We start from the raw sequence: 14,050 nt of genomic DNA on the forward strand, positions 1-14,050 counted from the left end.
GACATTGCAACAGCATTTTCATGGGTACTACCTTTTCGATGCTCAATGGAAAAGTTATAGCTTTGTAGTCGCTCGATCCACCGTTCCAATTGTCCTTCCGGATTACGGAACTGCAGAAGCCATTTCAACGCTGCGTGATCTGTCCTGACGCGGAATCGCTGCCCGTAGAGGTACTTGTGAAAATGTTTAATTCACTCTACCAATGCCAACAGCTCTCTCCGTGTAACGCAAAAGTTCCTCCCTGGTTTTCCAATCGATCGGTTGTAATATGCAACTACCTCCTCCTGTCCATATACCAGATGTGATGCCATATGTGTCTTCTGTTCTGCCCGTTGAGATGACACTGTCGATGTTTGAGCAGATATTGCAGCCAAAATCGTGTTCAAGTCTGTGCTCGTTACTGTCTGCGACGTTTCGTTTTTCGCTTCAATCTTTGTTGTTGTCTCGTCCCCATCAGGATAAAGGACATCATAGGACATTAATTCCTTCCGACTCCATAGCGTCTTGTAGTCGTGCCTGAAGTTCGAGTTTATTGCCGGTTGTATTCAATCCACGGCGCTCCAACTCCTTCTTCAGTTGCTGGATCCTCGATTCACTCAACTTAGCCATGTCCAAGTTGTATTCGCAATCTTCGAAATTTATTCAACAATTCCTCTTCTGACACCAATGTTAACGAACTTAGGGAAATTCCTCTTATTTGCAACCTTCTACTAACGTTCTTATCGCTAAACTGTTGAATAAATAATTCCAATATTCAATAATGCAAAATGGCCTTTATTAGAGTACTTCACAATAACACTTATACTTCGCAACCAATAGCTTGCTTAAATCAAACTGATTCTGCTTACTCAGTTTTTGCTCGTTTTATACTCTGTGCTGTGTCGTTCGCATACTTCTAGTCGTTTCATACTTTTGTTAGTTCTCTCCGCTGCTGTATGCACATATGTGTAGACATAATGATTGATTTGTTTATGTAGATACAAGTGACTGCTTGGTATCGGCTTAGAGATGATAGTGTTGCTAATATTCGTCACAGTATGTCATAACAAACATCAAATCGGTATCGAGTCATCCTTGACAACAGTACCTAAGAGCCATAGCCAATAATCTCCGAAGAATCGCGGAAAAAGTTTCAAAAATTTTTCCTGCAGCAAATCCCTGTTAGTCCTGAGAAAGGCCCAATACTTCTCAATGACCTCTACACAATCCGTTAATATTCACTTAGTGTATCCCGAATTAGACCAGAAATGAATCCACAGATCCGACATCTTTGCCAATCCCAACTTCACTAGAGAATGTTACCAACGTTATTTCATTAAAATCCTAAGCTAGACGGAGGGCTTATTTAATTATTTAAGGCGCGCCAGTCGCTTTTTCTTTGAGTTAGCAGGCGCCAATTGCTCACATCAAGGGAATTTAAATCGTTTTCCACCTGGTGTTTCCAACTTCCATAGGCGGCGTCCGATAAAAATATTTTTTTAGCCAGCACATCAGCTTACATTCGCATAACAAGACCTAGCCAGCGTAGCCGCTCCATAATCATGGTCCATAGAGGTCCGTAAATCATTCGAAGAACTTTTCTTTCGAACACTTCCAGAGCCGCTTCATCTGATGTTCTCATGGTCCATGCTTCTGAACCATATAACAGGACGGTTCTCTTATTTTTCAATTGCCTTCCTATTCCAAAGTAGGATTTATTTGCAAGAGTGATTCTTCGCTGAATTTCAGAGCTGAAGTTGTTCGTGTTAATGCTGGTTCCCAAATAAACGAAGTCTTTTACTTTTTACTTTATTATGGTTGCGAACAGTGGCGTGGTTGCCAAAGCGCAAATGCGTTGACTCTTCGCTCGATGACAGCGGGTACATAGTTTTCTCCTCTTTCACCACCAAACCCATCTTTTCCGCTTCTTTTTCCGGAAGTTGAAGTTGCGTTTCTGTAAACTCAACAAGCAACCAAACAAGACAAAAAAAACTAAATAAATAAACGAAATAAGCAATCAAACAATAGTTAAAAAGTGAAATTATGGAAGATTTGAACGCAGCAACAATCGCGTGTGATGAATGTAAGCAACCCTTACCGATCGATGGAGACTACGCCACCTGCACCACTTCTAAAAACGCATATAATTTCTCTAGTTGCACTACAATATCTAGCAACATACATGCCGGGATAAACGCTGGGCGCCGTCGCGCCTGGAGATGCCACAGGTGCAGGCAATCTACCAAGTCAGAAACGAAGCAAGTGCCTCAAATAGGTAAGGGAGCAACATCATCATCACTACCGCCTACTCCTAGTCATAAGAAGGATAAGGCCGGACCAGGTGCAGGCAGCGACGTCGGCGTCCATACTGATACTTTGCAGTCTGATGTTAGCGAACTCAAAGCTGACAGCAAGGAAACAATGCGTCTTATATAAGGTCTATCTGCTAAATTTGAAAAATTGCAGGAAGACTTAAGAAAAGAATTTGCAAAAACTATACTCCAGTTTAAAAAAACAATAACAGTTGAAGAGAAAGTTCGCTGACCTTCGTGACAAGTGCGATGAACAAACTTTAATAATATTGTAACGAATTTAGTGAAATTCCGCCTATTTGCAACCTTCTGCTTACGTTCGTATCGCTAAACTGTTGAATAAAACACTCCAATATTCTGTATTACAAAATGGTCTTTATTAGTCTACTTTGAAAGTACTTCGCAATTAAACTTCACTTCGCTTCGCTGAATACAGATTACTCAGCTTTCGCTGCTTTTATACTCTGTGCCCAAATGTCTAGACGTTTCCTCTGCTAGAATTTTCTAATTGGTTACCAGCTATACGCTACCAGCTACAAACTACAGATACACGTTTACAGCCTCTCGCATAGCCACATGCGCGTGTATATGTGAGTACTACTTCCACCGATGACTACATCTGTATGTGAGTTACCTCTTCGTTGCCTTGTTTGTATGTGGGTAAATGATGATTAATGTGTTTACTTAGCTTGCTTAATGTTTCTGTTGTTGTTCCTTTATTTAATAACCTTAGAGATGGTAATATTCGTCACACTGCCCTCCACCTAAGTCTGATCGGCTCGATCAGACAAATTTCCCGGTCTACACGTTGCCAGCCTTTCTAAATGAACCACTTCCATTTGGGTTCGTGGTTTCCCAATTGTTTATATGCGGTAAACTACATCATTAATCAGTTTCACAAATTTGTATGGGCCTTCCCAATTACACTGCAATTTCGGCGACAAACCCTTTTTTGTTGTGGGTTGTATAGCAGCAACAAATCTCCCTCCCAAAAACCTTCCGCATTCATTGTTTTATCATATCTGGCTTTCATCTTGTCACACATAATCTTTGTTCGTTGCATTACAAGATCATGTATTTCTCTCATCTCTTCTTCCAAGACACCAGTGGATTTCTTGGCATGTCTCTCCGCATCGGCATCTATCCCAAACTTCAAATCAGCTGGCGGTCGAAGGTCATTACCAAAAATTAACTTTGCGGGAGTTTGGCCCGTTGTCTCCTGCACTGCCGATCGGTAAGCCATCAAGAATAATGATATGTGTGTATCCCACTCTTTATGGTACTTGTCGACTACTTTCCTTAAGTATTCCTCCAAGGTTCTTTTGAAACGTTCCACCATACCATCGGACTGAGGATGCAATGCAGTCCCGTGTTTTTCGAATGCCCAATTTCTTACACATTTCTTGAAACACCACTGATTCGAAATTCCTGCCTTGACCAGAATGCAACTCCATTGGTACACCATACCTTGCAACCCAATCGCTTGTAACCACTTCTGCTACTGTTTTCGCTTCTTGATTTGGGATTGGGTATACCTCTGGCCATTTACTGAAATAATCCATAACCACCAGTACGTTTTGTTTCTGCGGTTGCTAGCAGGAAATGGACCTGCGACATCCATGGCGATCCTTTCAAATGGTGCTCCTGCAAATATACTGTTTATCTGGCCTTGACTCCGGGTTTTGGGTTTTTTCGCCCTGCTGCAAACCTCGTAGTTGGCAATCCACTCAGTGACCGCCTGACGGCAACCAACCCAATGGAATATCTGCTTAATCTTCTCGAGCGTTTTCGTAATTCCAAGATGACCTCCACTTGGACCGTTATGTAGCTCACTGAGAACGTCGGAAATCCTTTTCCTTGGAACAACTATCAGTTTCCTGTAACTTCGACCATGGGAGAGTGAGCCCATACTTGATGAAGGCAACTGGATATCAATTCTAAACTGTTCCACTGTGCCCAATATGACTTCGCAATGGGACTCTCTGCGGACATCTCTCTGTTTGGTCTTTTGTTTCGTTCGAGCCCTTGCATAACATGTGATAGATCTGTACCTTCTAGCTGACACTTCCTTAGTTGTTCCATGTCCCTTTCATCCGAACACGTTATAGACATTAGCCGGACATCAATAGTGTCTTCTTTAGCGTCGGCCTTTTAACAGTGCTTGCATTCCAAACTACATGGTCCTCGTGACATTGGATCAGCATTTCCATGGGTACTACCTTTTCGAAGCTCTATGGAAAAGTCATAGCTTTGTAGTCCTCGATCCATCGTGCCAATTGTCCTTCTGGATTACGGAACTGCAAGAGCCATTTTAACGCTGCGTGTTCTGTCCTGACGCGGAATCGCTGCCCATAGAGATAATTGTGAAAATGTTTAATGCGCTCTACCAATGCCAACAGCTCTCTCCGTGTAACGCAATAGTTCCTTTCTGGTTTTATAATTGATCGGCTGTAATAGGCAACTACCTTCTCCTGTCCATAGACCAGTTGTGATAAAACGCCTCCTTTAGCATATCCGTTCGCATCTGTATCTATAATAAACGGTGCTCCTGGAATCGGATATGAAAACATTGGGGCAGTGCAAAAACGCTCTTTCAATGTTTGGAATGCCACCTCTTGCTCCTTCTTCCATTCAAAAGCTTAATTTTTTCTTGTAAGCTCGTGGAGGCTATGTGCTACGCTGGCAAAGTTTGGTACAAACCGGCGGTATATGTGCACAGCCCAAGGAAACTTCTTAATTCATGCAAGTTCTGTGGTCTTGGCCAATCCTTTACAGCTTCTATATTTTCATTCGCAGTGCAGATGCCCTCTGTCGTTATCTTGTGACCCAAATAATTTACTTCCTTTGTATACAGGGAACACTTTTTGGGACTTAGTTTCATACCAGCGCCAGATATTCTCTGGAAAATTTCCTCCAAGTTCTTAAGATGTTCATCAAATTTATTGACCAATACGATGATGTCGTCCAGGTACACCAAGCATGTTTACCAATGTAGTCCTTTCAGTACCTGGTCCATGAGTCTCTCAAGAGTAGTTGGAGCATTACAAAGTCCAAAAGGTATCACTGTAAATTGCCAAAATACCATCACTGACACTGAAGGCTGTTTTCTCTTCGTCTTCCTCCTTCACCTCCACTTGCCAGTAGCCGCTTTTCAAATCCAGTGTGGAAAACCATTTCGTACCAGATAGCGAGTCCAGAGTATTGTCAATTCTTGGCAATGGGTAGCTATCCTTTTTTGTAGCGTCGTTCAACTTGCGGTAGTCCACGCAAAACCTCATTTTTCCATTCTTCTTATTCTCAAGTAACACCGGTGAGCTCCATGGACTAGCTGATGGTTCGATGACGCCGCTGTCGCTCATTTCATATACGATATGACTCACAACTTCCCGCTTCGCCAGTGGAACACTACGAGGAGCTTGACGGATCGGCCTCGCAACTCCAGTGTAAATTTGATGTTTCACAACGTTGGTGCGGCATGGTTTGGAGCCATGTTCGCGTACTTTAGGAGCAGTTGTTTTGCCTTACACTGATAGGCTTCCTCTAGCTCCTCCGTCAATTCCGAGACGTCATTTGAAAGATCAGTATTACTAGATGAAACGTTTTCCTGGAGCTGCTTACAGTTAATAACTACTTCAGCCTCAAACTCCTGCAATGTCTCATTCGCTTTCTGGTAACGGTTTTGCAACTCAATTTGGTATATCTCTTTTCTGTGCTCGCTTCCATAACGTCTCTCGACAGCGGCCATCAATTCTTCATAACTGTTCCGTTCGTACTCTGGAATAGTATGTAATATTTCCGCTGCAGGCTTTTCAATGCCACGAACAGTGCAGCAACTTTATTTTCCGCATTCCAGTTGTTCACTGCTGACGTCTTCTCAAAATGAAGCTTGAATACCTGGAAAGGAACAGAACCGTCAAAAGATGGAGCTTTTACCTTCGGATTAGACGTTGAAGTTATTGGGCGGTTCAATTGTAATTACTGGATCCTATCTTTCAAATCGTCCGTCTCTGCCTCTATTTTATTGGGTTAGGTTTTCTTCCATATGCGCTTCCATTTTAGATGATATACGGACTTCCTGCTCTTCTAGTTGCGTGGAGATCTGAGATGATACTTACTTACTTACTTAATTGGCGCTTAACCGTCTAAACGGTTATGGCCGTCCAACAAGGCGCGCCAGTCGCTCCTTCGCTCCGCCAACCGGCGCCAATTGGTCACACCAAGGGAGTTTAAATCGTTTTCCACCTGGTCCTTCCAACGGAGTGGGGGCCGCCCTCTACCTCTGCTTCCATAGGCGGGTTCCGATAGAAACACTTTCTTGGCCGGAGCATCATCTTTCATTCGCATAACATGGCCTAGCCAGCGCAGCCGCTGCGTTTTAATTCGCTGGACTATGTTGATGTCTGCGTATAGCTCGTACAGCTCATCATTAAATCTTCTTCGGTACTCGCCATCGCCAACGCGTAGAGGTCCATAAATCTTTCGAAGAACTTTTCTCTCGAACACTCCCAAAGCCGCTTCATCTGCTGTTGTCATGGTCCATGCTTCTGCCCCATATAGCAGGACGGGTACGATAAGTGACTTGTAGAGTATGATTTTCGTTCGCCGAGAGAGGACTTTACTTTTCAATTGCCTACCTAGTCCAAAGTAGCATTTATTGGCAAGATTGATTCTTCGCTGGATTTCAGTGCTGATGTTGTTGCTAGTGTTGATGCTGGTTCCCAAATAAACGAAGTCTTTTACTATTTCGAAATTATGGCTGCCAACAGTAGCGTGGTTGCCAAGGCGCATATGCGCTGACTCTTTGCTCGATGACAGCAGGTACTTCGTTTTGTCCTCATTCACCATCAAACCCATCTTTACCGCTTCTTTTTCCAGCCTGGAGTAAGCAGAACTAAAGCGCGGGTGTTTAGACCGATGATATCAATGTCATCAGCATATGCCAGTAATTGCACGCTTTTATAGTATATTGTTCCAGTGCGGTTAAGTTCTGCAGCTAGTATAATTTTCTCCAGCATCAAATTAAAGAAATCGCACGATAGGGGGTCACCCTGTCTGAAACCTCGTTTAGTTTCGAACGGCTCGGAGAGGTCCTTCCCAATTCTGACTGAGCTGATGGTGTTGCTCAACGTCATTTTGCACAGCCGTATAAGTTTTGCGGGGAAACCAAATTTAGACATAGCGGCATATAGGCAGCTCCTTTTCGTGCTGTCGAAGGCGGCTTTAAAGTCGACGAAGAGGTGATGTGTGTCGATTCTCTTTTCACGGGTTTTTTCCAAGATTTGGCGCATTGTGAAAATCTGGTCGATGGTAGATTTACCAGGTCTGAAGCCGCACTGATAAGGTCCAATCAGCCGGTTCACGGTGGGCTTCAATCTTTCGCACAATACACTTGAAAGGACCTTATATGCGATATTAAGAAGGCTGATTCCACGATAGTTGGTGCATTTTGCAGTATCCCCCTTCTTGTGGACTGGGCAAAGAACACTTAGATTCCAACCGTCGGGCATGCTTTCGTCCGCCCATATTTTGCTAAGAAGCTGCTGCATGCGCCTTACCAACTCCTCGCCGCCGAACTTGAATAGCTCCGCAGGCAATCCATCAGCGCCCACGGCCTTGTTGTTTTTCAATCTGGTTATTGCTATTCTAACTTCGTCATAATCGGGCGGGGGGACATATATTCCATCATCATCGATTGCGGGATCGGGTTCTTCATCTCTGCGCGGTGAATTGCTGCCTCCATTTAGGAGAGCAGAGAAGTGTTCCCTCCATAATCTAAGCACTCTCTGGACATCAGTTACAAGGTCGCCGTTTTCATTCCTACAGGAGTCTGAGATGATATCTGTGCTGAAATTTGTGCCGATATTTCGGAAATATGTGTCTCCTGTGCTTCAATCTTAGATGTTATTCGTGTCTCTTGGGATTCCATCTGTGATGACATATACGTTTTCTGTTCTTCCGGTTGATATGACATTTGTGACGACATTTCTGCAATACGTGTCTTCTGTTCTTCCATCTTGTATGTTATATGGTTCTCCTGCGATTCCAGTTGAAATGATATTTCGGTTGATATTTGTGACGACATTTGCTTCAACACTGCTAGTATCGCGTTAGTGTCAACACTTGCAAATGGATTGGGAGTCTCTATCTTCTCCTCCATTTTAGTCGCTGGCTCTTCCACATCAGGATAAAAGACATATTCGTCTACATTAATTCCTTCCAACTCCAATACCTCTCGTAGCCGTGCTTGAAGTTCGATCTTATTGCCGGTTGTATTCAATCCACGGCTCTCCAACTCCTTCTTCAGTTGCTGGATCCTTAATTCACTTAACTTTGCCATGTCCAAGTTGTATTCCAAATCTTCAGAATTTATTCTGCAATCCCACTTCTGACACCAATTGTAACAAACTTAGTGAAATTCCACCTACCTTCCGCAACCTTCTGCTTACGTTCGTATCGCTAAAATGTTGAATAAAACACTCCAATATTCTGTATTACAAAATGGTCTTTATTAGTCTACTTTGAAAGTACTTCGCAATTAAACTTCACTTCGCAACTGATAGCGTGCTTAAATCAAAGTGATTACAGATTACTCAGCTGTCGCTGCTTTTATACTCTGTGCCCAAATGTCTAGACGTTTCTTCTGCTAGAAAATTTTACTTGGTTACCAGCTATAAACTACAGATACACGTTTATAGCCCCTCGCATAGCCATATGCGCGTGTATGTGTAGGTACTACTTCCACCGATGACTACATCTGTATGTGAGTTATCTCTTCGTTGCCTTGTATGTATGTGGGTAAACGATGATTAATGTGTTTATGTAGCTTGCTTAATGTTTCTGTTGTTGTGCCTTTATTTAGTAACCTTAGAGATAGTAATATTCGTCATAATATCAAAATTAGAGCATAATGCGAGTGCAAAGCAGCTGAAATCACTTATACGTAACGTCATTATAAGAAATATTGATAAAAGAGACGACGAAAATTTGAGCACAATTGTAGAGCGGATAGCAGCGATTGCCGATGTAAGCATTGCGGAGGGTGATATAGACGACGTCTACAGGGAAAAGAGGAAGGAGGGTTATATAGTTGTTAAGTTTTGCCGTAGAACAAAGAAAAGGGGATTCATAAAGAAAACGAAGGGTAAAAAGCTGAGTGCAGGTGATGTACTAGGCAATGGAAATGGATCTGATAAATATGTGCATGTGAATGATCAACTCACCGCATAAAATCGTTACCTATTGTGGGCCGCCAAAAATAAGGCAAAGGCGCGCGGCTGGAAATTCGTTTGTGTTAAAGAGGGCAAGGTGCTAGCAAAAAGGGGGAAAACAATGATTTTATATATGTTTTTTCCTAATAAGACATCGATCTAATAAATTAATATTAAGTACTTACACTTAACATTCAAGTTTTTCACTTCTTGGTATATATCGAAACTTTTTACTTTCCGTACTTTTCTTTAGGGACAATAATGCGATAAATATAAAAAACGTTACCATAAACTGCGTCTTCCTAAATACACGTTTGCTAAAAACAAATTTTAACAGCTTTATAACAGAAATAGATCCAATCATAAATAATATTGTTATTATAATCTTAGTTGAAACCAATATAGTAGAAGGAGAACAAAATTTATTTTCTATCGCTGGCTTTGTCGCAGAGTTCGTCAACAGAGAACGAAGTGAAGGGGGTGGTGTAGTATTTATTAGAGATCGCCTGTCCTATAAATATACCCCTTCGAAAACTATTTCTTGCGAAACCATAGTAATTGATATCATACCTAACAACAACGCTAAATTCAAATGCAAACTATACGCCATATACCACCCCGCCCATGAATTTTTAGAGAGCTAGAGAGCACACTGAAGAATGCGGATGATGAGGAATGCGCAATAGTTATTGGTGGCATTTGATACCAAGAATAGTCAAGCTATGCTTTACCTAGACATGCTATCTTCGTATGGATTTGAAAATATTAGCCGCGTTCTATTCTAAGCGAGCACGACAAGAACGCCAAACTCGGTTAAAATTTCCCTGCATGTATTTAACAACACTGGAAACATTTCTGCTGTCAAAATCATCTGTTGTATATTATTGACGTTTTCTTTGTTTGTTTAAGCGCGAAAATTAAAACATTTTTGTAAATTATCAATATATGTTGTGTTTTGAGCACCTATCTTGGCGCTTTTTCGTTGTAAATCTCGTGATATTTGCAATAAAACATTTTTGAAAACTTACTGCCAATAAATAAGAACAAAATACTGATAAAAACAATGCAAAATGAGTGATTCGGAAAACTATTTGGTAAATTACTAATTAATTAAAGAAATAAGGTGTAGTAATCTTTCAGATTGGATCTCTCCTCTTGGATGACCAGAGTGAATTGCGTGATACTCAAAGCCCAATGCGCATACAAATTGGGCACTCTATAATTGTAGCAATACAATCAACGGGGCCGGAAAATTTTTTGCGCATAATACCACTAACAAATAGCAAGGGTGAAGTGCTGTTGGAACGTTCCTGGTTGCTACCGTTGTTGCGTGAAGGCGCCAGGGTTGCTACATTCAAATTATTTGTTATGGAGCAGATTTTAGTATTTTTGGTACAAAATGTGCGGGGACAAGCCGAAGCAGCTGTAGCGTTTTTAAGTATCTTACAGGATTGCTTACCTTGTTTGATTACAATTTAAGATTAAATCAATGTCAGCTATGGCCAAAGACACCAGACGCTTTTGTCGAATACAAATTGGTTATTTGTTGAAAAAAGTTTGCAAACGATTCACTGCTGAAGAATTAATTAAATTTGTACCAGGCGATGTTGAAGTAACGCACCGACGTCTCAAGAAAATACGAAAGCAAATGCGACGTGAAAATAGAAAACGGTTGAATGAGAAGGATAAGAACGATGATGAAGATTCTGAATTTGTTGCGGGGCTGGAAAAGAAGAGCGTAACGTAAGTTTATTTTGGTAAGGCTTGAGTTAAACGCATACTAAAGAAAATTATCTCCTTGCAGCTTCGATGACATACTAGCAGATTCAGATTCTGATTTACCCGAAGATATGGATATCGAAGATGGCGCGCATGATAGGGCTGATAAAAAGAAACAAAAACGCAAAAGCAGTATGTACTTCCATACGTGAAGATCCTGGGGATATCGTCGATTTAGCTGATATTAATTCAATTGGAAACGTGTTAAGTGTGTATTAAAATCATGCAAATGTAATGATATCGGTATATTTAAAATAATAGTTGATAATATGATCTCAAAACAACTTTTTTTCAATATGAGTTTGTCTCCATTTGCCTTCCGGACCGAGCCCAGTCATTGTTTCTTCATAAAAATATAGTTTATTGTGTTCATCTATCAGTATTACAGTGTGTGTGTACGACTACCATAGGCAGCTTGTGGCATGCACACGTTTAATGCACTCAATTCCTCACCCCAATTGGATGCACGTCTTTGTAGTTCTGTATCAGGCTAATACTTTTTTTTGCGTTTTATTAAATTTTTGGAATTCATTACTAATTCCATTTGTAGGCTTTTATTGCTAATATATTCTTTATTTGTTGTTAACTTGGTGGAATTTTTTATTTGGGGCTCTTAGAATTTTTTTTAAGTATGCAGTTTTGTAGCTCAATCAATTTTAGTAAAGCATAAAAACAGCTAAATAAAATGTGTTTTAACTAAAAAAAAAGCTAAAAGTTTAAGACAAATTTCCAGTCGTTTTATTCACTTTCTTTCATAACAATATAATATAACAGTATAAACATTTCATACATTTAGTAATTTTTTAAATTAATTCGTTCTTCAATTTCATAAAATATAAGGCAATTTACAGATTCCATCTGTTTTAAATTTTTTTAAAGCCACCAATTTCATAAAAAACAACTGTTTAAACATATCATTCTAGTAGAAATTAAAATTAATTTGTACTTCAATTTCCTAACATATAAAGCAATTTAAAATAAAAGGTATTGTTTAAGATTAATAAACATCAAACATTTTAATAATGAACTTACACCTGCGAGCAGAAAAATGGCAGTGTCAATTTTTAAAAAAATTCGTCAATTAAATACTGTTTTATACCTTTCATGAACATGAAATGGTATATTAACTTTGGTCCGATGTTTGTAACGTTGAGAAATATAGAAGATAGACTCACCATTAAGTATACCGAATTGATCAGGGCGACGAACTGAGTTGATATGGCCATGTCCGTCTGCCCGTCCGTCTGTCTGTTTGAACGCAAACTAGTCCCTCAAATTTTGAGATATCTCAATGAAGTTTGGCACAAGGAAGTATTTTTGTATTATATTAGACATTTGCCGGATCCGGTAGGATCGGACCACTATAGCATATATCTCCCATACAACCGATCGTTCAGATAGACGATTTTGGTCATTCCTGTCGCAATTTAGCAAGAATATACGTGAAACTCGGTGATATATATTCTAATATATCATAGAAGATATCCTGAAAAAATCATTTTGATCGGAGCTATATATAGTTATATCCCATACAACCGATTGTTCAGATAGAAAGATTTTTGGCAATTTCTCCTTTAATTTCCAATATAAAAACGTTAAACTTGGTAATATTTATTCTAATATATCATAGAAGATTTCCTGAAAAAATCACTTTGATCGGAGCTATATGTATATAGTATATACCTATCCCATACAACCGTATTCTAATATATCATAGAAGGTTTCATGAAAAAGTCATTTCGATCGAAGCTATATATAATATATATCCCATACAACCGATCGTTCAGATAGAAAGATTTTTGGCAATTTCTCCCTTAATTTCCAATATAAAAACGTTAAACTTGGCGATATTTATTCTAATATATCATAGATTTCCTGAAAAAATCACTTTGATCGGAGCTATATGTATATAGTATATACCTATCACATACAACCGTATTCTAATATATCATAGAAGATTTCTTGTAAAAATCATTTGGATAGGAGCTATATAATATATATCCCATGCAACCGATGGTTCAGATAAGGGGGTTTTTTGCAATTTTTTATTTCATATTTATCTTAAAAATCGTTTAGGTATGTACATCTGTTCACTATATATTTCTTATCTTATACATCCGATTATTTGGAGATTACGAACGGGATAAGATTATTGTTCAGCCCTATTCATGAAAGGTATGAAGTCTTCGGCACAGCCGAAGACAGTCCCATCCTTACTTTCTTTTATTTCCGATACTTCACGAAAAAACTTCCATGATTTTTTTTAACTGAAGCTATGAAAAACAATATCGAAAGCGTTTTAGAAAAACCCAAAAATTTACCGAAATTTTGAACTTCTTATTTATGGTTCTATGCATTTTTAAGTATACAATTTTGTAGCAAAATCAATTTAAGTATAACAAAAGACATGCTATAGGTCTCTCAAAATTCTTGTTGAGTTTTGAGGTTTTTTAAATGGTGTTTGAGATTTTCTTTTATACAAATTGTGAAATATTTTTTTTATAAAAGAAAATCTGTAAGACTTTTCGGTAAAAAAATACTCAAAAATCAATGCGAAATAAAAATAAAACTTGTACTTTGTTATACTAAAATTGATTGGGCTACAAAGCTGCATACTCAAAAAAGTTCTAAGAACCCCAAATAAAAAGTGCAAATTTAGGTAAAATTTTCTCAAATTTTTGGAAACGTTTTTGAGATGGGTTTGTGAAGTTCTTAGAAGCTTTTTCTTGAAGTATCGGATATAAAAAAGAAATACAAAATTTGATGAAAATT

At 39.4% G+C, this 14,050-nt stretch overlaps 1 protein-coding gene across 4 annotated transcripts in view; it reads left to right on the forward strand.

The window, feature by feature from the left end:
• Nucleotides 1-11,531, forward strand: part of LOC137237670 (RRP12-like protein) — a 312,941-nt gene extending 301,410 nt beyond the window's left edge. For all 4 annotated transcript variants that reach the window (XM_067761656.1, XM_067761634.1, XM_067761645.1 and 1 more), the window contains 2 exons: nt 10,980-11,242; nt 11,304-11,531. In XM_067761656.1, the coding sequence (XP_067617757.1) occupies nt 10,989-11,242; nt 11,304-11,430 (381 nt within the window). In that variant the 5' untranslated portion in view covers nt 10,980-10,988 and the 3' untranslated portion in view covers nt 11,431-11,531. The remainder of the gene's footprint in view (nt 1-10,979; nt 11,243-11,303) is intronic.
• Nucleotides 11,532-14,050: the final 2,519 nt, after the last annotated feature.

This window comes from Eurosta solidaginis, chromosome 1 (genome assembly GCF_040869045.1).
Source record: "Eurosta solidaginis isolate ZX-2024a chromosome 1, ASM4086904v1, whole genome shotgun sequence".
Lineage (NCBI taxonomy): Eukaryota > Metazoa > Arthropoda > Insecta > Diptera > Tephritidae > Eurosta > Eurosta solidaginis.